The following is a 21095-nucleotide window of genomic DNA, read 5'->3' as shown; positions in this document are numbered from 1 at the left end:
GAAGGAAGGAAGGAAGGAAGGAAGGAAGGAAGGAAGGAAGGAAGGAAGGAAGGAAGGAAGGAAGGAAGGAAGGAAGGAAGGAAGAAAGAAAGAAAGAAAGAAAGAAAGAAAGAAAGAAAGAAAGAAAGAAAGAAAGAAAGAAAGAAAGAAAGAAAGAAAGAAAGAGAAAGGATGGAAGGAAGGAGAGAGGGAGAAAGAGAGAGAGAGAGAGTATTACTCTGGTCAAAACCCTTTCTAGACTTTTTTTTGAGACTGGAAATGCCAGACTAGAAGTGACCACTCACAGGTCCAATCCTTCTATTGATCACCACAAAAACTTTAACCTTCTTTGTTTCAGACCTGGGTCAGGGACTCATCATATTGAACCAGACTTGGTGCAGACACTCAATCAGCTTAAGTCCACTATAGTTCAGAACTCCAGAGGTCATGAAAGCCTCAGATTCAGCCTCAATCTCAGCCTCCCCAGGAATTAAAGGCATAAGCCAGCCAGACTTTTCCCTTTAGGAAAGGTAGAATAAAAGCTAAGTTCTATTTTATGAAAACCAATTGAGTGATAGCCAAATAATTTTTTTTAATATAGCCTCCCCAACCATCTGAAGTGATTAATGGTGCTAGGATCCACCCTTTTCCATTGAGAAATAACTGGAATTTCATAATTCCTTTGGAAAATTGAGATAGTGGCTTGGCAACTCGATTGTCCTGGAATGTTAACCAAAATGGTATTTTTATGTATTGTGATTGTTTTCTTCAAGATTCCTATACATGTTACCTAAAATTGTGTGGAGGCAAGATCGTTTTGGAGGGCATGGGGAACTATGCCAGTTTAAGATTCCTCATTCCAATCCAAATGCTTGGATTTTAGATTAATGCTAAATTAAATAAGGGAGAGCTAGGTGGCAGAATGGCTAGATTGCCAGGCCTGGAGTCAGGAAGACTCATCTTCCGTGAGTTCAAATCTGACTTCAGACACTTACTATCTGTGTGACCCTGGGTAAGTCACTTAACTTTGTGTGCCTCTGTTTCCTCATCTGTAAAATGAGTTAGAGAAGGACATAGCAAGTCACTCCAGTACCTTTGCTGAGAAAGCCCCAAATAGGACTTTGTCCTGCCTCAGCCCTACTAGTTACAAAGTCTAGGTATCTCTTATAAGAAAATACATCCAAAACCTCTCTCCTCCTATGATCCTTTTTTCCTTTCCTCTTTGTCCATGCTCTAGGATGCTATATCTGAAAGAGAAAAAGTTATGCTCCAGGATGGGAGCAACCCTGCATTCTAATTATTTTTTTGAAAGAAACTCAGGGCAGCTAGGTGGTGCAGAGGATAAAGAATTGGACCTAGAATGAGGAAGACACAATAGTATTTTATCACAATCATATACAGCAACTTGTTTAGCCATTCCTCAATTGATGGACATCCCCCTTCAGTTTCCAATTCTTATCCATCACAAAAAGAGCTGATATCTATATCTATCTATCTATCTATCTATCTATCTATCTATCTATCTATCTATCTATCTATCCTTTTCCTTTTTCTTGGAATTCTTCAGAATATAGACCTAATAATAGCATTGCTGGGTCAAAGGATATGCAGAGTTTTATATAGCCCTCTGCGCATATTTTCAAAGTGTTCTCCAGAATGGTTGGATCAGTTCACAACCCCACCAACAGTGCATTACATTAGTGTCTCGATTTTTTCACATTCCCTCCAAAATTTGTCTTTTTCCTTTTGTCATATTAGCCAGCCTTCTAGGTGTGAAGGTAGGTACCTCAAATCTGTTTTAATTTGCATTTCTCTAATTAATAGTGATTTAGAGCATTTTTATATGACTATCGATAGCTTTGATTTCTTTATCTGAAAATTTGCCTGTTCATATCTGTTGACCATTTGTCAATTAGGGAATGACTTATATTCTTATAAATTTGACTTAGATATTTATATATATTTGGGAAATATGACTTTTAATCAGAGAAATTTGCTGTAAATTTTTCCCCCAGTTTCTTGCTTTCCTTCTAGTGTTGGCTGCACTGGTTTGCTTGTGCAAAAAATTTTAATTTAACATAATCAAAATTATCCATTCTACATTCTGTAATGCTCTCTATCTTGTTTGGTCAAAAGTCTTTCCTTATCCATAGATCTGGCAGGTTAAATATTCCGTGCCTTATTTGCTTATGATATCACTCTTTATGTCTAAACCATGTACCCATTTTGACCTTATCTTGGTATACAATGTGAGATGTTGGTCTATACCTTGTTTCTGCCAAATTACTTTCCTGTTTTCCCAGCAATTTTTGTTGAATAGTGAGTTCTTGTTCCAAAGACTTGAATCTTCAGATTTATAAAACACTAGATTACCATGGTTATTTAATCATACTGAGTATTGTGTATTATATATCTAATCTATTCCACTAATCCACCACTCTATTTCTTAGCCAGTACCAGATTCTTTTGATAATTACTTCTTTGTAATACAATTTGAAATCTGGTACTGCTAGGTCCCCTTCCTTCACATTTTTTTTTCATTGATTCCCTTGACATTCTGGACCTTTTGTTCTTCAAGATAAATTTTATTAGTATTTTTTCCTAACTCTATAGAATTATTTTTTGGTGGTTTGGCATTGAATAATTAAATTAATCTAGGTAGAATTATCATTTTTATTATATTGTCTTGGCCTACCCATGAGCAATTAATATTTCTTCAGTTGTTTATATCTGACTTTTAGACATTGGTTCTTTCTTTTTTTTAAAGTTAGTTTATTTATTTTTAGTTATCAACATTCACTCCCATAAGTTTTAAATTTTCTCTCCCTCTCTCCCCACCTCCATCTACCCCCAAACAAAGGTCCTCTCCCTTCTTTGATCTTTTATCTTGTCTGTCAACATAGCTAAAATCTTTTTTGTTGTTTTATTTACCTTTCTCACCATACTAAGTTCATCCTGAGTTTTAGCATTCCTTATGCTAAAATCCTTATCCTTAAGCTCACAGTTTAATGTGGGACACAACCTGCAAATAACTACATGCAAACTATATATAGAATAAGATGGAAATAATGAACAGAGGGAAAGTGCTAGAATTAAGGGATTTTGGAAAGGTTTCCTGTAAAAGGTGGGATTTTAGCTGGGATTTCAAGGAAGTCAGAAGGTAGAGATGAAGAGGGACAGCAATCAAGACATGGGAGACAGCCAGTGAAATGCCCAGAGTTGGGAGATGGAGTTCATGGAAAAACAAGGAGGTGCCAAGTGTCACTGGGATTGCAGAGTATGAGAGGAAGAATGTAGGAAGGGAGTATAAGGTATAAAAAGACTGGAAAAGCATATGGGTGGGGGCAGGTTTATATTTGATACCAGAAATTATAGGGAGCCACAGAAGTTTAATGAGGAGGAAGGGTGATATGGCAGAACTTGTACTTTAAAATTACTGACAGTTGAATGAAGGATAGACTAGAGTGGGGAGATACTTGTGGTAGGCAGACTAATCAGGTGGTTAGTACAGTAGTCCAAGTATGGGGTGATGAGGGCTTTCAGCAGTGTAGTGGCAGTGTTATGGGTGAGAATGGGGCATATTCAAAGGATATTATGTAGGTAGAATAGAGAAGCCTTGTCAGTAGATTACATATAAAGCATGAGAAAGAGAGTAAGGAGTTGAGGATGACATCTAGGCTGGGTGACTAAGAGGATGGTGGTACTGGTGGCATACCTGGGGTCTAGGTCAATTTGTGGAACCAATCTGTAAAACCAGTCTGTGCAGTTGTAACTGCAATTTGTATTGTATAATTGTAAAATCCCTTTCCCAGCCTCAAGCTCTGCCCCTTCCCCCTATCTGCACCAGGCCTAGGCAACACCTTGTGACTCCTTTGTTCTTAATCTCTTCATATCTCCTCCGACCTGGCCCAAATCTCATCTAAACTATCTATGCACTAAAGTCACAAGTTCCTCTCAGTCAGCTCTAACCTTTATCTATGCATTGAGGTCCCTAACATCAGGTCAGCCCTGACAATGGTAGCCCTACCCTTTAAAAGTGAAAGCATGGACCCCTCTCAATCACAGGTCCCCTAAGGACTCTTGCCTGCTGTAAAGGCATAAAAATAAACTTTCTCAACTCCAACTCCAAGTAAGGCTGAGCTGAATTCTTTCCAGATGCCATTGCAGGTTTCCTGGTCTTGGATAAGATCAGGGTTCCTGCTGAACCTATTGGGATTCCGTCCCTCATCAGTACCTTCATCATTGATAGGGAAGTTTGGAAAGGGGCAGATTTTGGAAGGAATGATAATGAGTTTACTTTTGGACATGTGGACTTTAAGATGTCTACAGACTTTCAGTTCAAAATGTCCAATAGGAATAGATTTTTTTCAGAGTCAGAAATTCATTCAGTAAGCATTAAGTTCTTACTGTGTATGAAACACTACCAGATAATGGAGATACAAAGACAAAATTAAAAACAATTTCTGCCCTTAGAGAGCTCAGAAATCTGGAAAGACTTCTTATAGGAGATAGCACTTGAATAAAATCTTGAAGAAAGATAAGAATGCTAAGAGTAGTGAGGAAGGAACATATTTCAGGCCTGAGGGCCAGTCTGCACAAGTGCTTAGAGGTGAGAATTGTCTGGGGTATAGTTAATTGGGCCGATTTAACTGGAGGTGAGCCTGGAACAGGGGAAAGTACAGTGACTGGAAGCAGAGGACCTGGGTTACACTCTATCTTCAGAGTCAGAAAGACTCAAAGTCTACATCTGACCTTAGGCACTCAGCAGCTGTGTGACCTTGGGTAAATCACTTAATGTTTATCTCCATCACTTTCCTCATCTGCAAAATAAGGATAACAATAGCACCTACCTCCCATGGAAGTTGTGAGCATAAAATAGAAATCTGTAAAGCATTTTGCAAACCTTAAAGCACTATATATTTGTTATTATTAGCAAAACAAATTCCCACATTGACCAAAAATGTCTCAGCATTTTAAGTTCATAACCTCTCTGGCAGTAGGTAGGTATTATGTTTCATCTTCAGTCCTCTGAAATCTTGGTTTATCATCACATTGATCAGATTTCTAAAGTATTTCAAAGTTGTTTGTTTTCTAAACGATGTCATCATAGAAATTGTTCTTAGTTCTGCTCGTTTTACTCTTAATCAGTTCACAGAGATCTTTCCAGCTTCCTCTGAAACTGTCCATTTCATCATTTTTTATTGTGTTAAGTCACAGCATCACATTCCTGATGTCAGGATCCTCTTCAAAAAGGAAGGACAAGCAACAATGGTGTAATAATACTCCATTAAGGACAGCTAGGTGGAAAAGTAGATTAAGCACTGGACCTGGAGTCAGGAAAATCTGAGCTCAAATCCAGCTTCAGACATTTAATAGCTGTGTATCATTGGGTTAAAGGGGAATGCAGTTTGTAACTTTTGGGGCATCGTTTCAAACTGCTTTCCAAAACACTTGCCTGAATTCACAGTTCCACCAACAGTTCTGTGCCCTATCAAAGTCATTTATCACACACTATGGCTGTTACCATATACAATGTTCCCGTGGTTCTGCTCACTCCATTCAGCATCAGTTCATATAAGTCTTTCCAGGTTCTGTGCCCATTTTTCCATAGCTACTCCACCATTTGTCATTTTCCTGTTTTCAAATCTTTGCCAATCTGAGGTGTGGGAGATGAAAATTCAGAGTAGCTTTAATATGATTTCTCTAATTATTACTGGTTTGAAGCATTTTTTCATATGGTTATGATTGCCTATCCATATCCTTTAACTACTTATTTAATGAAGAATGCTTTTTTAAATTTGAAATCAGTTCCCTTTATACCTCGGATATAAGACTTATTAGAGAAACTCGTTGCAAAGATTTTTCCCCACTTGTTTCCCTTCTAATTTTAATTGCATTCGTTTTGTTTCTGCAAAACCCTTTTAGTTTTATGTAATCATAAATGTCCATTTTATTTTTTGTGACCCTCTGCCTTGCTTATGACCTCTTCCCATTATGAACTCTTCCCCTACCCAAAGATCTAAAAGGCAATTTCTTCCTTGTTCCTCTAATTGGTTTATGTCACTCTTTATGTCCAAGTCACATGCCCATTTATATATAGCTTAAAGTTCTGCAAAATGCTTTACAAATATCTAATTTTATCCTCATAATACTCCTGGGAGGTAGGTGCTATTATTATCTCTATTTTACATATGAGGAAACTGAAGCAGACAAAGGTTTAAGTGACTTGCCCAGGGTCACATAGCTGAGTCTACCTGACTCCAGGTCCAGTGCTGTATCCACTACGCCACCTAGCAGCCTTTAAAAAACAGAATGATTTTATGTGTATTTTACATGCCGCAGCGTTGCTGGTTAGTTTAAATTGATTTTCTAGGGTTTTACAAGTAAATCGTCCTATCTGCAAGAAGTGGTCACTTTCTTTTCTCTTTGCCGAAGCTCATTTCCTCAGTTACTCTTCTAGTAGCAACTCCAGACTCTATGGTGACAGGCGAGTCCTGGGATATGGGGGGAGCGGAGAGGGAGAGAGACATCGCTGCAGCGCAGACGAAAGATCTCCTTTCTCCTGGTCGCCCCTTGGGCAATGCCCCTCCACAGCCCCGCCTTGCCCCACGAGGGAGGCGGTTATTGTCACCCCAAAGCACCCAATTCGAGGCGATTAAATGCCCAGGCCAAACTGCGGCTTTTCCCAGCAAACTGCAGATTCCCAGAAAAACAGGGTCGGGGGAGCGGCGTCCGGATTCCTCCGACCGCTCTTCTCTGTCCAGGTTCTATAACTAAGACAAGGATGCGATAAAAAGGGGTGGGAACCGAGAGGAGAGGGAGAGAAACCGAGGATCACGTGCCTCAGCCCCAGAGCCACTGCGCATGTGTCGTGCGTCGCCGGTCCCCTACGGAAGCTGGGAAAGACGGGACGCCGCCGAGGCCGCCAGATGCGGGCAAGATGGCGTCGACTGCTGCGAACGGGGCTAGTGGGAGCAGCGGGATGGAGGTGGACGCCGCAGGTAACGGGGTCCGCCTCTATACATCTCTTAGCCCACGGCCACCTAGAGAGGAGATGCTCCATTCTTTGGGGAGCCGCCACTCCCGACATATGGAGAAAATAAAACCACTGCGCCCCTTTAAGTGGCGGGAGGCGGGGGGAGCTTGGGGAAACGGGATAATAAAGAGTAGGGCAGACTTGGGCCCCTCCCTCACTGTGTGTCTGTGTGTCTGCCCCCAGTGCTCCCCAGTGTGATGGCCTCCGGCGTGACCGGCAGCGTGTCCGTGGCGCTGCATCCCCTAGTCATCCTAAACATCTCCGACCACTGGATCCGCATGCGCTCGCAGGAGGGACGGCCCGTGCAGGGTGCGTGCGCCCCCGCAGGGGCCTCCTGGGGGGGCGCGCTTTCACCTCCCCTGGGAGCTGTTTCGTGCCCTTCCTCCTACCCCCATCCCCTAGATGCCCCAGTCTCGTAATCATCCCTCCCTTTTGGTCCACTGTCAATGCCTCCTGCATCCCCCAGAGTCAAGGCTAGAAGTCTGGATTTCTACTTCCTGGTCTGTTGTAAGCTGTGAGCTCCGACCTTCATTTCAATTCTATGGGCTTCACTTTTCTTATCTGTAAAATTAGAGTTTGGGTTTGGTCGATCTCTAAAGGTCCATTCCAGCCATGAATCTGAGAGCTCTATGAACCTAGGTCCTCTTGAAGTGATTGATGATGAGAGGCGGCCAGGTGGCTCAGCGAGTAAGAGTACCGGCTCCAGTGTCGGGATGACCTGGATCAAATCCGGGCTCAGATACTCAGCCCCACACCCAGAAATAACTGGCGGTGTAACCTTGAGCAAGTTACTTAACCCCTATTGCTTTAAAAAAAAAAAAAGTGATTGATGATGACTCGAGTCTTCCTTTTACCTGGTCTTCTTTCCTTTCCTAGTGATTGGGGCGTTAATTGGGAAGCAGGAGGGACGAAATATTGAGGTGATGAATTCATTTGAGCTGCTATCCCACACAGTGGAGGAGAAGATCATCATTGATAAGGAATATTACTACACCAAAGAGGAGCAGTGTGAGAGCGAAGGGGCTGCCAGGGTGGGGAAGTTAGAAAGGGAGTTGAAGGGGAGGTGGGTATAAAAATGATCACTGTTTTATGTATGAATCCAGGAGTGGTTGGGATGGCATATGGGACCTTATGAGAAAGAAAATCTGCCAGCAAGGGTAGAGTGAGAAAAAGATTCTTTATTCCACCGCCTTTCCCTTTGCCTTTCCCAGTTAAGCAGGTATTCAAAGAATTGGAGTTTCTAGGTTGGTATACCACAGGGGGTCCACCAGATCCCTCTGACATCCACGTCCACAAGCAGGTAAGAGTCCTAAGACAACTACACATGAGTTGGGCAGAGAGAAGGATGTGGGGCAGAGGCATCAGTATAAAAGAAAGAACCCTGGATAGTGAGTTGGAAGACCAGAGTTCTGGCTCAATAACATTCATTTGTAAGGCCTTAGACTCATTTGTAAAATGAGAGAATTAGACCAAATCATCCCTAAGGTGGCTTCCAGCTTTAATGTTATATGATTCTGTGGATGGGGGTGAGGGAAGGGGAAGATATGGAAGGATTTCTAGGAAACAGGGTAATGCAGTAGAAATAGCACTAAAATAGAAATCTAGAAACCTGGTTTATATATAGCCACTGTCTAGCAAATATATAAAACATTTTTCATAGTTCTTGTTATTTACTGGATCTTGACTTTTGGGTCCCAACTGTGGACCTGCTTCCTCATCTGTAAAATTGAGGGGATTAGGTGATCTCAGATGCCTTCTAACTCTAATATTCTATGACTCTATGGTATAGTTACTTCCCTTCCCTCCCCAGGTGTGTGAGATCATTGAGAGCCCTCTGTTCCTGAAGCTAAATCCCATGACCAAGCACACTGATGTGAGTGTTCCAGACCCCAGGTTGGGCCTGTCAGTTTGAGTACATCTGTTCCTCACTGTCAGTCCTGTTTCCTCCTTTATCTGATCCATTGTCTCTCACAACAGCTGCCAGTCAGTGTTTTTGAGTCTGTCATCGACATCATCAATGGAGAGGTAATTACTTGTCCAAGGCCTATGCTATGGCTCATCCCCTTCCCTCTGCCTATGCTTTGCCTCTAGTTATCTGCTTGTGATGTTCTCCTTCAGCATTCCTACCTCTTTGATAACCTGTTCTCCAGGCAACAATGCTATTTGCAGAACTGACCTACACACTTGCCACAGAGGAGGCTGAGCGAATTGGTGTGGATCATGTTGCTCGAATGACAGCTACAGGTAGTGGAGAGAATTCTACTGGTAAGTAGAGACCATGGTAAGAGTTCTTTCCACTGTCTGGAGCCTGAGAGGTGGGAACTTATGACTTCTGATTCTCTCTTTACAATACAGTGGCAGAGCACCTAATAGCCCAGCATAGTGCCATCAAGATGCTGCACAGTCGGGTCAAGCTTATTTTAGAATACGTCAAGGCTTCTGAAGCAGGTAGGACAAATATGTCCCTTAACTGTTTGTTTGTTTTTTTTTGCTTTTTGGAGGGCAGTTGGGGTTAAGTGACTTGCCCAAGGTCACATGGCTAGTTTTTGTGTTAAGTATCTGAATTTGAACTTAGGTCCTCCTGACTCCAGGGCCCATGCTGTATTCACTGTGCCCTTGTTTCTTAAGGAACTTCACTAAACCAGAATAGAACCTTGGGAAACAAACACTTTTCCAATAAAGCTTATCAAGGAAAGGGCTGGAAGTGGTAAATATCTCATACATTTCATTCTGTATTTCCTCAGGAGAGGTTCCTTTTAATCATGAAATCCTTCGTGAAGCCTATGCTCTGTGTCATTGCCTCCCTGTGCTCAGCACAGATAAGTTCAAGACAGACTTTTATGATGTAAGTCTAACCTGTGGGGTTGGGAAATGGATTCACTAGTGAGATATACTGGGGAATGTCATTCAGCCTTTAGTGGGGAGGGTAGCTATAGGCTTGTCATCTTACCCTTTAGCTACAGATTTTTGCAGGTTTTGGGAACAGTGGTTGGAAAGGTAACTCAGACTTTTGTCTTTCCCCTCCCTTCCAGCAATGTAATGATGTTGGGCTCATGGCCTACCTTGGCACCATCACCAAAACATGCAACACGATGAACCAGTTTGTAAATAAGTTCAACGTCCTGTATGATCGCCAGGGCATCGGCAGACGAATGCGAGGACTTTTCTTCTAGAAGGGGGCAACCTATCTGCAAAGGGTAGAGATCTACTTCACTGTGGAAAACAATTGGCCCAGAAGGCAGGAAAGTGGCTTGAACCCCTTTTAATAAATGGGGAATAGTTCCCCCTCCCAAGATTCTGTCCTCTCTGTTAAAAGGAATTAAGAATTCCTGTATGTAAGCTCTGAAGCCTACTGGAAGATCTGAAGAGAGATAGTAAACTGGTTGGGTTGTTCTAGATTTTTTTTTTTACACAAAGTTTTATTAACAAACATACATTGTAGCAGTTTTTCTCTCTGGCCTAAGCAGGAGACTTCTCTGCACTCAAGCATTACGCATTAGAAAATGAGAAAGTTAGGAGCTGTGCTCAAGTGTTCCCCAAGGTTAAACAAACGTGATCCGTGTTCGGGCAGCATTAACTTGCCATACATTGAGTTCCTCATATTCATCTAGTGCAGCCTGGAATTGGGCAGGTGTGAAGCCTCTTGTCACACATCGCTGTTCAGCCTCTGAAAAACGGATGCTTTGGCTACCTGGGCCCACAGGGACCAGCTCCCGAACGGTGGCAAAGATCACATCTGCTGGGCGCTGGGTTCTAAGGAAATGGGGAGAGAAGTGTCAAAGGACTGTGGTTGGGTTTTAATACCTACCCCAAACCACATAAATAACAAGGCTCCCTCCCTCCAGTTATTCACCTTGTTGCTTGCCCCTTGTCCCCTAGTAGTGAGTCCTTAGACATCTCCATTAGTCTTATGGCTTCATTCACATCTTCCTTTTCTACAGTGTCTACCATTCGAAGTCGGGCCTAGAGAAGGGGGGTAGAGGGAGAGGGGAGGAAGAGAAACTTCTGTTGAGCAAGTCACTACCTCATAGGTGGAGCTGTCACACAAGTGGTTGTGTGTATGTGAAAAGAGAGCTAGGGACACACCCCCCCCATCCAACCCCTCTTCCCTCCCCCAAGGATTTGCAGTGTTTTGCCAGCACTGTCAGACCGAGACAAGTGCAATGCCCAGGGCAGTGTTCAGCAATTGCCCAAGTCTCCGCCTCTCAACACTGGCCAGTCCAGATGTCCTGTAAAGGAGAAGAGACCTACCCCAAAACCCACCCCAATAGATGGGGAGTTTTAATCATAGGCATAGGCATATGATCAAGAGTCATAAACTAGATCAGTCAACAAGAAAGGCCTGAGTTATAAAGGAGCCAACCTTAACCTACAGCATTAAGGGAGAGGAAAGGAAAAATGGATTGGAAGTTTGGATCCTAGGGATTCGAAGGGCATAGTGTCCCAGGGGCTCGGGAAGTGCTAGCTCAGCAGTAGGTCAGGTTATCACACTACCTGCACGAACAGCACTTTGGAGCCCCCCAAGACTGATGAGGTCTAGGATCTGGGATGCAGTGGCCCTAGAGCAGGGATTCTTAACCTGAAGTCCATGAACCTATATTTTTTCAAACTATATTTCAACATAATTGGTTTTCTGTAATCCTATGTACTTTATTTTAAGAACCCCTGCTCTAGAGAACAATGAGGAGAGGAAAGAACAGCTGATATTATACACGTTGTGAGGATAACTCAGACTGGCCAGGAAGAACATCAGGTATCCACCAGGACAGAAGACCTGGCAAGGCCTTTGGTACAAGAGGGATAGCCCACAGGAATTAAGGATTCAAATAAGAGATGGGCTATGTACCAAAGCAGTAGAAAGCCGAAGAATAGCTAGCAAAGTCCGAGCAGAGGTGTAGGTAGCATCCTTACTGGCCCAGGCTTCACGCCTCATCTCCACATAGGCAGCTGTGATATAGTCAGCCAAAGACTCAGGCACTGCAGGCTGTTTCTCTCTGCACATGGCAATGTAACGCCTATGAAAGGTTAGTAGAAAGATGGAAAAGGATAACTATTAATAATTTGGCATCTATTTGCCATACATATACTGAGTACCTAGTATGTGTTCAGCATACTAGGTGTACTTCAATTTGAAAAAGTAAAACTTACACAAAGTAGGGTAATAGAGACTTATTTGTAAAAATTCCATTGAATCAACTTTAGGTAAGAGGCCTGCTTGCTATACAAAAAAAGACCAGGTCCTTACTGACTTAAAGTACAGTCCCAGAGATATATGTGAGTGAAATATACAATGTAATGATCCACTATAATTTACACACTTACATACCCATCCACCTACAGTGGAGGAAAGTTAGTGAAGTTAAGAGCCAAAGAGAAGGAACCATATTCAGAATTTTTATGGGAATCTTAAGTACAGAAGGGGTGGATTTAATTTTTCCTAATATCTGCTCACTCTAAGAGCACAAAGGAGAAAAGGGGATCATGAGATTTGAAGCAGGGATAGAGAGCCATTCAGATAAGACAAACCCATTGTTTCCCAAACTTCCCAAAGTCTGAGATAGAGCAAAGAAAGAGGCCTACAGCAGTTAACAGTAGACTTTTACAATAACTTTACATATGCATAAAGTATTTATGTAATCACATTCATTATCCTCATTTGCTAGCTAGGAAAACTGACTCAGATTTAAGTTAGACTAGCTATTTCAGAGGTGAACTAAACCCAAATCTTCCTGATTCCAGCATTCTATTTTTCTAAACGTTCTGAAGGATATACACACACATTTGTTGTGGTTATACAGTTATTTCAGTCATGTCTGACTCTTCATGACCCCATTTGGGGTTTTCTTGGCAAAGATAGTGGAATGGTTTGCCATTTCCTTTTCCATCTCATTTTATATATGAAGAAACTGAAGCAAACAGTTAAATGACTGGCCCAGGGTCACATAGCTAGTAATAACTGTCTTATGGCCAGATATGAACTCGGGAACAAATCTTCCTGACTCCAGGTCCATACCACTGTGCCACTAGTTCCCCAGACACACACACATAGGAACTAGGGAAATTTAAGCTGTACTAAAATGCCCTGACACATTAGTGGAAAAGCCTTCCTACCTCATAAGTTTCATGTCCAGTGGCTCAAACTGTGTGGGAGGTTGCCGACTATGTTGGTGTACATAGGTGATATGTTGGGCCAACCTTAAAGAGAATAGGTGTTAGTAACATCCCTGGATTCATACCCTCAAAACAATTTCCCACAAAAACCAGGAATGATTCTCCCAAGGGAAAAACATCCCTGGAGTATTTCAACCTTGTCTTTCTGGGCAGGGATAAAAGGGTAACCTAGTGTGTTTCTTTGAGGATAAGGGTTCACTGCTATAAGCAGTGGGAGAATAAGGTAGTAAGGAGCTTCTTGAAAGCTAAAATATATAGAAAAGAGATTGATGAGTCAGGTGACTCCAAAGGAGAGGTGAGGAAGAATGGAGTCTCTGGTAATCTCACCGCAGGTCACTGTCACGGTCAGGGCGATCTTGGATGAGCCAGAGCAGGTCAAATCGGGACAAGAGGGCAGCAGGAAGCTGTACGTTCTGTTCCAGGCTGCGACGGGGGTTATATCGTCCATAAGCAGGGTTAGCAGCAGCCAGGATAGAGCATCGAGCATTAAGTGTGGTAAGGATGCCTGCTTTTGCTATAGAAATAGTTTGCTGCTCCATCACTTCATGGATTGCTATGCGATCAGCCTCTGCCATCTTATCAAATTCATCAATACAGCACACACCCTGGTCAGCTAGTACCAGGGCACCTCCCTCCAAGGTCAGCTCCCCACTCACTGCATCCCGAAGTACTGCTGCAGTTAGTCCCACACCTGATGACCCTCGGCCTGTTGTATATTGGCCTGGATGTCAGGGACAGAGACAAATACAAATAGATTACAAACCAAGAAAAAATGGGGAAAGACAAAAACATAGATGGTGAAAAGCATGGTGGAAAGGCAAAAAGAGGGAAGGAGGGACACTGGTGAGAGCATGAAAGGAAAGAAACACTCTTCAGGCTAGTAAACTGACTTCCATATATAATATTCCATGCCCAGTTTACATGTCTTTGTAAACTGACTACCCATGTCTGGAATGCAATCCCTGTTCACCTCCACCCCCCAGCTAGGTAATGAGCACAGTGGATAGAATACCAATGTGGAGTTTGGAAGACCATTGTTCAAATTGGCCTCAGACACTTACTAGGTGTGTGATCCTGGGTGAATCATTTAACCCCAATTACTCCTCCCCCCATCCCCCTAGCAAAAAGATCCCATTTCAGTTTTTTTTTTTTTTAAAGCAGTCGGGGTCAAGTAACTAGCTCAAGGTTACACAGCCAGTTATTTCTGGGTGTGGTGCTGAGTATCTGAGCCCAGATTTGATCCAGATCATCCCGACACTGGAGCCGGTGCTCTTACTCGCTGAGCCACCTGGCTGCCCCTAAGCAATTGGGGTTAAGTAACTTGCTCAAGGTTACACAGCCAGGTGTTTCTGGGTGGATCCTAAGTGTCTGAGCCCAGGATTCGATCTCCAGGTGTTCTCAACACTGGAGCCGGTGCTCTTACTCGCTGTGCTACCTGGCCGCCCCCCATTTCAGTTCTTGCCCCTCCAACATGAGACCCTTCCTGATAATCTTCAGCAACCAGCACCTCCCCCATTCCAATTACCTTCTATTTATTTGTAGTACACAACATTCTTTCCAAACAACTGCCTTTTGGGCAAAGACTACTTAATTTTTTCTCTTTGTATCTCCAACATCTAGCAAAATGATTGACACATAGCAGACCTCTGATAAATGCCTGTTGCTTAACTCAAGTCTCCCAGACAAATCTTTATCTTCTCCCTTTCCTATACATGACACGTTTTATCCCCCACCTGCCACCATTAATTTGAAGAAACTACAGACTCAAGCATATCAAATTTTCCACCATTATTTCCCCAAATTCCCCTCTTATCAAAACCTACTCCAGTTATGATTTCTCAGTCCACATTGCTAAGTCCTCAGAAAGCAGTAGATGTAACATCCAGGTTTAATCATTCTTTCCATCTTTAGCATCTGAGTTTAAAGATACTCACTTCGAGGGGCCAGACGATCAATGTAAGACAGAAGCTGAGACTTGGCCACACCAGGATCCCCCATCAAGCAGATATTAATGTTTCCTATTTTTTGGGGGAAAAGAAGAGTAGAGAAGATAACAAAATGGCTATGCTCCTGGTTGGAAATCATCTAATGAGCTATCTGTGTCATAGGTAAAAAAAAGGTCTCCTAAAGTCTACTATCTATTTTCAATGACCTATACCTTTTGAATTCTCCCTGTGCCCCTAATGTTAACTTTCATTTTCTAGATCATCATAACCTCAGATGTCAATCCCTATCTACCAATTTGCCCTTTGACTGCCTCCCTAACCCCACTGAGTAGTTTGTTTTATTTTTTAATATGGCTGTTTCCCAGTATCACATTTTTTCAATGGAACCCCCTTAGAACAAACAAAACGGACACACTGTTTGACACTACCACCCTTGACTTCTGCCCTTTTCCTCATTTCATACTTACCTCTGATCTTCATGCCCCGAGGGGACTGATCCACCCCACCAACCAACAAGAGAAGCAGAGCCTTCTTTACATCTTCATGGCCATATATCTCAGGAGCAATTGAGGCTGCCAATTTTTCATAAAAATCTTCTTCTAAAGGAGGAAAAGGAGGTCTTATGAGAACAGTAAAGAGCTGCAGATTTTCTGTCTCTCCCATTCTCACTTCCCACTTCATTTCCTCACTAGTTCTCTTCACCTGCAATCTGTCTCAGCTCCTCTTTGCTCAGCTCCCCAATTCCAGCTTCATCATCTTCACTCTTATTCATCTTCACAATTCGATGGGCTTCCAAATAAGTTTCTGATAGCAGGCCCTGAGACAGGAAAAAATAAAACCATGGTGTTCAGTATAGTAGAACTACACTGTCTTTGTAAATTCGGGGGAAGGAGGAAAGATGGACTGGTTTTGCTCTTTCTTTTCATCATCTAACCTGTACCACCTGTCGGAATCCAGTACGCAGCATTGGCAGAAATATACCAGTGATACTGATGTGGTCGCCTGGCTGGGCCAGCCGTGTGTTCTCTCCTTCAACCAACACTGTGATACTTCGTGGGATATTTCCCACAGGCACTTGGTCACTCTGAAGAGAGAATGGAAAAGACTTACAAGCTAAAGGAAAATCTAAGATATTCTTTTCCCATTTCCCCACTTATCACATTACTTTACCTCCTAACTCAAGCAAACCCAACCAGAGACAGATTCCACCTTCAGAAGGGGGAAGGTTCTGGCTTTTCTCACAGTACACCCTATTCCTTCCTTCTGCCAGTCAAGGAAAAATAAAATCTTTTTATTCTTTCCCCTGTATAAGTTAGTATAGATCAGGTAAGATGCCCTCTCCTGTCCTGTCTTGCATTGGCCTATTATTGTTCACATATCACTAAAACTCACATGTTCTTGCATTTTTAACTCTTGGAACTTAATGAATTTGGAGCCACGAGTCTGTAAGTAGAGCCGTCCTCCTGAGCGGTTGGTCTGACACTCCTGGCTTGGGCACATAATTAGTGGCATGAAAACAGGAGACCGAATCTGGAATAGGGAAAGGAGAAGCCCAGAGACAAGGTTAGAAGGGAAAACTTCAAGTCACCTTAGCATACTTCATAAAACAGAGTAAATGAATTATTCTGGGCCCTTTAGAGGATAATGGGAAACACACAAAAAGATGACATGAATAAATGAAACAAAAGGTGAATAGAGCTAATATGACTGAGGGGATGACAGACTACTTCCTGACAGATGATAGAGCTCAAAACCACTTGAAATCTGAAGAGGGCATGGCAGACAGGGAATTACAGATGGACATGCTCTACAAGCCATAATGAACAAATCTGAACCGGCAAAACAGAAACAAAGGTAAGTATTGTTTATTTTACAATCTCTTTATATTCCTCTCCCCCAACACATACCGGCTGGTAGGTCTCAGCTCCACACTGGTCACAGGTGTACGTTGCTACTACCATCCTGGGTTTGACCTCAGAGACACGGGTCACAATTCCACGCACGGTAACCAACTTTCCTATTGAATCAGCCCGTACTTCTCTAATCACTCGTGGTTTGCTGCTGCTTGGACTCCGAAAGTATAGTTCACTGAGGAGGAGGTAGTAGGGTCAGCATCAGGATCTTGGAGGAAGGACTCTCCCATTCCTTTCCCATAGGGACTACTCACAATCTGCACATGAGCTCAGAGGGATACTGATTCTGAGGGCTCCGGGTGGCTCCAAGGTCCTGGCTTCGTTGTTCCATCATTAGCCGGTGTTCAATATACACATCCAAGACATCCTTGTTCACTACCTGAAGGAGAAAGATAAAAACGTCAAAATACTAAATTTAGTGACCTCCTAGAAGGCATCAGTGTCTGAGTAGAAGCTCTCAGTAAATGGAATGTCTCTTCTGCCCACAGCCTCCCTTGCCTCCTTCTCTTTGTATTGTGGTAGCAGCTCCTGCACGGCTTCAGTAAAGAGCTGGGTGTACCGCTTTGTGTTCTCAGAAATGGAATCCACTAGCTCAGGGTCCTCCTCCGCAACATCATCCAGCTCTACATATAGAGCTACTTGCTCCCTGTGAGCCAAACGTACCTGCAGGTGCAGGAAACAAGACACCAGTCACCTTCAATGAACCCTTATTAAGAAAGCCCAAAAGATAAGAATTAGTCAAGTAAAACTAGGCAATTATAGAATGAAAGGCCAAACTAAGTCACTTACATAGGAATTCCCTTTATGACATTTCAAAGAAGTGGTCACCCACCCTTCACTTAAAATTGTTACACTTTTGGCTAGCCTAATTTTTAGGAAAGCTTTCCTTATACCAAGCTTAAATTTTACCTCTTGGAACCCCACACCCATTGCTCCTAATTCTGCCCTCTAAGGCCAAACAAAACAAGATTAGTCCTTTTTCAACATAATGGATCTTCAGATACCTGAAGACAGTTATCTTAAGACCACAGATTTAGAACTAAAAGAAAGCTTAATGGCCATTTAATCCAATTTTTGTATTTACAGAGGAGGAAAACTGAGGTTCAGAGTTAGGTAACTTGCCCACGGTCACATATCTAGTATTAGAGGCAGGATATGAACCCAGGTTTTCTTGACTTCATGGGTAGTACCCTATTCATTATGCCCTCTCTAAAGCATTTCCATAGGTCAGCCATCCCAAATTCTTTTAATATGTTTATGACATGATCTCTGCATCATCCTCATTATCTTTCTCTAGTTTTAAGTTTGACTTTCCTAAACTGAGAATACTTCAGGTGTGGTGTGAGTAGGGCAGTAAACAGTAAGATTATCAATTTGTTTGGATATTATGCTTCTCTTAATGATTGTATGAAATGTTCCAGTTTTCATTATTTATCACTCCAAAAAAAAATGCTACTCTTCCCGACAAAATACCATTTGTAATGCACTGGCAATTAACTTTATAAGCAAAGGAAGCTTCAGTTTTCACTTATACAGCTGTTAAGATTTTTCTTCTCACCAAGCCTGAGGATCATGAACCCTACACCTACCTAAAGAAGAGTTGGGGACAATAGACTGGGTGATACCATGTTGTACTAATGACTCATGTTGAACTTTCAAGTCACTAAAACCTCATATACTTCTACCTTTGATGTGAGTGTCTACCCACACTGCCCTCTTAATTTGGTGAGCATGCTCTGTATGTCTTCATTCAAATTACTAACAAAAATACTGAACAGCACAGAAGCAAAGAGATTCCTGGGGCGCTTCACTAGAGATCTCCCAATATGAAAGGAACCCATAGATCATATGTTTAGGTGACTGAACAGGTTCCAAATTTACCTAAATACAATAGCTGAAGTCTTCACTTTGTTCACAGGATGAGTCCATTGAAACACTGCTGAAGTCTATGCTTAAGGTGTTTGATCTAACCTGGTAACCCTTCAAGAGCACCATTTCCCTTTGTAAATGTTTACAAAACATCCCTTAAATCTTAGTCACCTTTGCAAGGAATTAGAATTTCACTCCTCAATGTGTCTAGCCAGCAGAGGCTTGGAACCTTTACTATGTGCTTACTGTTAATGCTTATTAGCATTAACTTTGAATTCTCACTGTTATGACAATATGACTTGAGTTTTCAAAAAAAAATAACATCACCAAAAAAATATATAAGCTAAGTGCCACAGGAAAGTTTTTGAAAGTAATCTTAATTTTCTTCTGTCCTCCCCCTCCACACTCATGTGATTTACCCTAGTGACTCTCTACTTTGCATAATCAGTTTATCATTATCCCAAACTTTGGAGAACTACCATGACCCATGGTCTTCAATAAGTCAAGCTTTTGTAGTCCAGTTACTCCAAGGAAAGCATTTGGATGAACCACCTCTCAAGTCTCATCCTTGATCTGTGTACCTGCCCTGATTTTTCCTTTAATCACCCATCTCTAAACTCACCAGTTGGTCCCCATATTTGAACTGTTTCTTGCCAAACTCATCATCCTGGTAAAACTCTTGTAGAAACTTCTTAGCTTTCTCTGTTAGCAAAAAGACAGAAAATTATTTTTTTTCCTTCTTAATCCTCCCTATGGACCCCCTTGATACTAGTCTCGATCTACTTCATATCAAAACAAACTGACTGGAAGAAGTCATCACAGATCTAATTCTGAAATTGTCAGTGTAGAATGGTCCAAAGATATTTCATGTTGGGTCACTTTTGTTTTTCCCAAGGGTACCACTGAACCTCATCTAACCAGATTGGACTTTTCTTCACTTTTTGCTGCAGTCATATTCTCCTTACTCTATTTCTTCCTTACAAACAAGTTTCTAAAACTCCAAGACTCCCAGCCTTCAGCTCCCCACTCCTAACAAAACTTTTATTCCTCTTCCTCCAATCCTCAAAAGATTCTTTTCAATGCTAAAAGGTTGGCCCATTACGCCGGCCTTACCTTTTTCACTAAGTCTCTATGGGTTCCAACAGTTTCCATTCTTTGTAAACAAAGAAGCACATGGCGCCAACCACAACCACACCCCCCTCTACTGACCCAGTGGAGCCCATATCACTCTGCCCAGGGGAGTGCCCAAGATCCCGGACAGACTGGACACTACCCTGTGTCCTCCACAACTTCCTCTCCATAAGTTCTTCAGGATGCTGCCCAACCTAGTGCCCTCCCTCAACTTATCAGGACCTCATCTGTGCTGGCGCCGCCGCGGAAGGAGATTGTTTATATAGTACAGCTTTCGAACAGTGCACCGCACTTCCGCCTGAAAACGTCACTTCCGTCTATACGGCCAGGTCCTTAACCAATACTAAGGGTTCGGCGTGTCCCTGGTTCCAATCCGAATGAAGGACTCGGTGACTAAGAGGTCGGATGGCATAATAGGCAGCTGCTTCGGGAATGGAGCCTCTTATTAAGGCCTCCGCAGACAGGACGGGGATATTTGCTGCCCCTGCCCTGCCCCTTCCAGCTAATGACTCCCTGTCCTCCTGCTCCCATCCCCAAAGTCCGGTCACCTTCCTTCCCCTTTGAGTTTGCCCTGTTCCTCCCGAGTCCCCCTAGAATCGCCCCCTTCGGCCCTTCAAGTATCCCCTGCTTGTGGCACCCCCCAAGTCCTTAACGTCTCCCTTTTCATCCCATTCCGTTGATCCCACTCCCTTGAATCCCCTTCCCCACCTCTTGGCCCAGCCCCCAGCCCACTTTTCTCAGTCTCCGGCACCCTAGGCACCCACTGTGGGCTCTTCCTGCGCCCCCTGACTCCTCACCTTTTTCGGCCGCGTAGTCCTTAGGAGCCATAGCTGCCGGACGGAGGGAACCGGGGTGGTAGTGTCTTGGGCAGAACTAGAGGACCTGAGGCAGAAGGCGGTTAGTGGGATCTTGAAAGGGGAAAGAGGGAGAAGAACCAGCGCGCAACAAACTCGGGGGAGCAACCGAAATTGGCGCGAAACGTCCCTGACCACGTGACCGACGCTCCTCGTTAGAGCCAATAGGGAAAGGAGTGTTTGCCGCCGCCGCCGA

General features: G+C 42.9%; 2 protein-coding genes across 5 annotated transcripts in view; one reads left to right on the top strand and one right to left on the bottom strand.

Annotated features, from left to right (window-relative positions):
- Positions 1 to 21095, top strand: part of COPS6 (COP9 signalosome subunit 6) — a 182919-nt gene that overhangs the window by 95216 nt on the left and 66608 nt on the right. Inside the window, exons 2-11 of one of the 3 annotated variants that reach the window (XM_069063302.1) lie at positions 6907 to 6980; positions 7199 to 7324; positions 7892 to 8023; positions 8227 to 8315; positions 8826 to 8888; positions 8993 to 9040; positions 9166 to 9280; positions 9371 to 9463; positions 9760 to 9860; positions 10048 to 10308. The exons of the other annotated variants lie outside the window; for them this stretch is intronic. Coding sequence (XP_068919403.1) covers positions 6920 to 6980; positions 7199 to 7324; positions 7892 to 8023; positions 8227 to 8315; positions 8826 to 8888; positions 8993 to 9040; positions 9166 to 9280; positions 9371 to 9463; positions 9760 to 9860; positions 10048 to 10188 — 969 coding nt within the window. The 5' untranslated portion in view covers positions 6907 to 6919 and the 3' untranslated portion in view covers positions 10189 to 10308. Of the gene's footprint in view, positions 1 to 6906; positions 6981 to 7198; positions 7325 to 7891; positions 8024 to 8226; positions 8316 to 8825; positions 8889 to 8992; positions 9041 to 9165; positions 9281 to 9370; positions 9464 to 9759; positions 9861 to 10047; positions 10309 to 21095 lie in introns of those variants that run through there. 3 annotated transcript variants of the gene reach the window in all.
- On the bottom strand, positions 10414 to 21045 carry MCM7 (minichromosome maintenance complex component 7). 2 transcript variants are annotated; one of them, XM_069063282.1, is made up of 15 exons: positions 20843 to 21045; positions 19537 to 19616; positions 17544 to 17708; positions 17300 to 17424; positions 17040 to 17220; positions 16525 to 16662; positions 16067 to 16216; positions 15835 to 15949; positions 15600 to 15731; positions 15121 to 15204; positions 13514 to 13907; positions 13127 to 13210; positions 11862 to 12030; positions 10869 to 10978; positions 10414 to 10768 (listed from the first exon to the last, which is right to left on the bottom strand). In XM_069063282.1, the coding sequence occupies exons 1-15, from the start codon at positions 20871 to 20873 to the stop codon at positions 10558 to 10560; spliced, it is 2169 nt and encodes a 722-aa protein (XP_068919383.1). In that variant the 5' UTR covers positions 20874 to 21045; the 3' UTR covers positions 10414 to 10557. The 2 variants fall into 2 exon arrangements, with proteins under 2 accessions (XP_068919383.1, XP_068919384.1); XM_069063283.1 differs by lacking the exon at positions 20843 to 21045 and adding an exon at positions 20268 to 20374.

This window comes from Petaurus breviceps, unplaced genomic scaffold (genome assembly GCF_028583685.1).
Source record: "Petaurus breviceps papuanus isolate PSGF00001 unplaced genomic scaffold, PetGlider_PUasm1.0 90537, whole genome shotgun sequence".
Lineage (NCBI taxonomy): Eukaryota > Metazoa > Chordata > Mammalia > Diprotodontia > Petauridae > Petaurus > Petaurus breviceps.
Note: the sequence above shows the minus strand (reverse complement) of the source record. Positions and strands in the feature narration are given on the sequence as shown.